Raw genomic sequence first — 2,196 nt, 5'->3', positions numbered from 1 at the left:
CTTATTTTATTCTTTTATTCATTTCTAATTTTCTTTTTAATGTCATTTTGAAACCACTGAAATATGATGAAATAGTTAACATGATGAAATAATACACAAATGATTAAAAAGAAGAGCAACAGAATAAAAAAAAAAAAAGTTCTTCTGTTTTCAGAGGACGAAGAGGGCCCCCCATGTGGTCCTTGAGGGCGCCTTGGTGCCCGCGGGCACCGCGTTGGTGACCCCTGATCTAGATGATGTTTGAGTTTTTTTTAATCAATCTTTATCTGACCTTTTTTTTCTTTCTCATACAATGAAAGAGAAAAATAATGAGATCAGCACCATTCTCCACAAGAAGATCGCAGAAGAAAGCACGCAACGCCGGTAACATTTATTTCACCGTTCATTTTTCTCACTCAGAGTGCTGAATCATAACTTCCAGCTGTCTTAATGCGTTTTAGGCACTTTGAGGAGAGGGCCAAGGAGCTGGATGAGACCAGGGAGCAGCTTCAGGGAAGGATAGAGGAACTGGAGGAGGAGAACGAACACTTGAAAAGACAGCAGCTGATGGAGGGAGAAGTGAAAAGAAAGCTGCGAGAGGAGGCGTCACAGTTAACCGCCGAGAACATGGTGTGTGAGAGAGATAGCCTCCGAGATGAAGGGTTACTGTGCGAAAAGTTAAAAACCGACGGTTGTTAACGTGTCATTAACACGCAGGACTTGGAGGAGCAGCTTGACCAGAAGGAGCGATGCATCAAGAAACTCCATAAGCAGATAAAGAGTCTGAAACGCTCACAGAGAGGTGGAGTTATATTGTCCTCCATACATAATCAAAATAATTTTAATTTCACAATGTTTATAACGTATGCTGCTTCTCCCACAGCGAAACAAAATCCCGCTCTTCCTAAAGAATACCTCGGCATGTTGGAGTATGGGAGGGAGGATGAAGCAAGGCTCATTCAAACTATCATCATAGGTATGTTGCTGAAGATTCTCAGTCATCCAGGTCAGTCAGTCCAAAAACAGTTAGAAAACAATCCTCTGGACTTTGTTTCCAAGTTTGAAGACGTTTCTCTTCCATTCAGGAAGATTTTTCAATTCAAAATGTCAGAAATAGCGTTGTGTTCCAGGCTTTATAGCAGGGGTAACCAATTAAAATCAGCGGGGCCAAATAAAGAAAATCATCAACCAGTAAAGGTCCGGAGACATTTTCATATTCAGTACATATTCGGTACATTCAATTTGCATCATAATGCATATGCAGTACATTCAAGAAAATGACATTTTGAATATAAAAAGCTTCCTGGATGGGAATAGAAACATCTTCAAACTTGGAAACAAAGTCCAGTGGATTAGTTTTAAACTGTTTTGGAATCATCATAGTTATGAGTAGGGGTGCGCAAAATAATCGTCACGATGATGCATCGTGATTCTAATTTTCGTGATCTACTGCATCGATTCTTGACGCCAAGTATCAATTATTAATTAGAAAAAAATGAATAAATAAAATTTGGTTGGCGAACATCAGCCAAAAACAAGTGTAATACAACTTCCAGTCCAGTAGATGTCGCTGCCTTGTGTCGCAAGCATTTCCAGCCGCGGGATACTGCGACGAGTCATTCATAAACAAAACACGGAGGAGATTGAGAAACTTCGTCCGGCTCCATCACATTTCAAATCCGATGTTTGGAAGCATTTTGGTTTTAAAAACGAAGGTAAAAATAAAGTTGATATATTGTTACAGCAGTATTTGTTTTCATGGCAATACCTCCAAAAGTCATTTCAAAAATACAGCTATGTATGAATGCATCGCAATAATTCAAGTATCGTGATGCATCATGATAGAATCGCATCGTGTCATATGAATCGTGATTCGAATCGCATCGTGACTTCTTTGGCAATATCCACTCCTAGTTATGATCTTCTAGCTAATGAGCTTTCTTTGAATTTCAGTATAATAATGATGATGTTCTCCTTCATTTTAACAGACCTGAAGCCCAAAGGTGTGGTGGTCAACGTGATCCCGACTCTGCCAGCTTTCCTCCTCTTCATGTGCGTCCGTCATGCCGACTACCTGAATGATGACAACAAACTGAAGTCTCTGATGAATTCCATCATTCAAGGGATCAAAAAAGTCACTGTGGTAAAACTGGTTTTCAGTCTGTGTACTAAGATCCATTTTATTGAATATATTCTGCGTGTAAAGATGCATCTGCA

The 2,196-nt window shown here is 39.6% G+C and overlaps 1 protein-coding gene across 1 annotated transcript in view; it reads left to right on the top strand.

Moving 5' to 3' along the window:
* myo5c (myosin VC) overlaps positions 1-2,196 on the top strand; it is a 34,164-nt gene that overhangs the window by 23,447 nt on the left and 8,521 nt on the right. The window contains exons 29-33 of the mRNA XM_015400525.1: positions 300-363; positions 441-609; positions 697-781; positions 863-955; positions 1,968-2,122. Coding sequence (XP_015256011.1) covers positions 300-363; positions 441-609; positions 697-781; positions 863-955; positions 1,968-2,122 — 566 coding nt within the window. The remainder of the gene's footprint in view (positions 1-299; positions 364-440; positions 610-696; positions 782-862; positions 956-1,967; positions 2,123-2,196) is intronic.

Source organism: Cyprinodon variegatus, unplaced genomic scaffold, assembly GCF_000732505.1.
Source record: "Cyprinodon variegatus isolate N-32 unplaced genomic scaffold, C_variegatus-1.0 Scaffold1115, whole genome shotgun sequence".
Lineage (NCBI taxonomy): Eukaryota > Metazoa > Chordata > Actinopteri > Cyprinodontiformes > Cyprinodontidae > Cyprinodon > Cyprinodon variegatus.
This window is presented reverse-complemented; position numbering and strand designations above follow the sequence as displayed.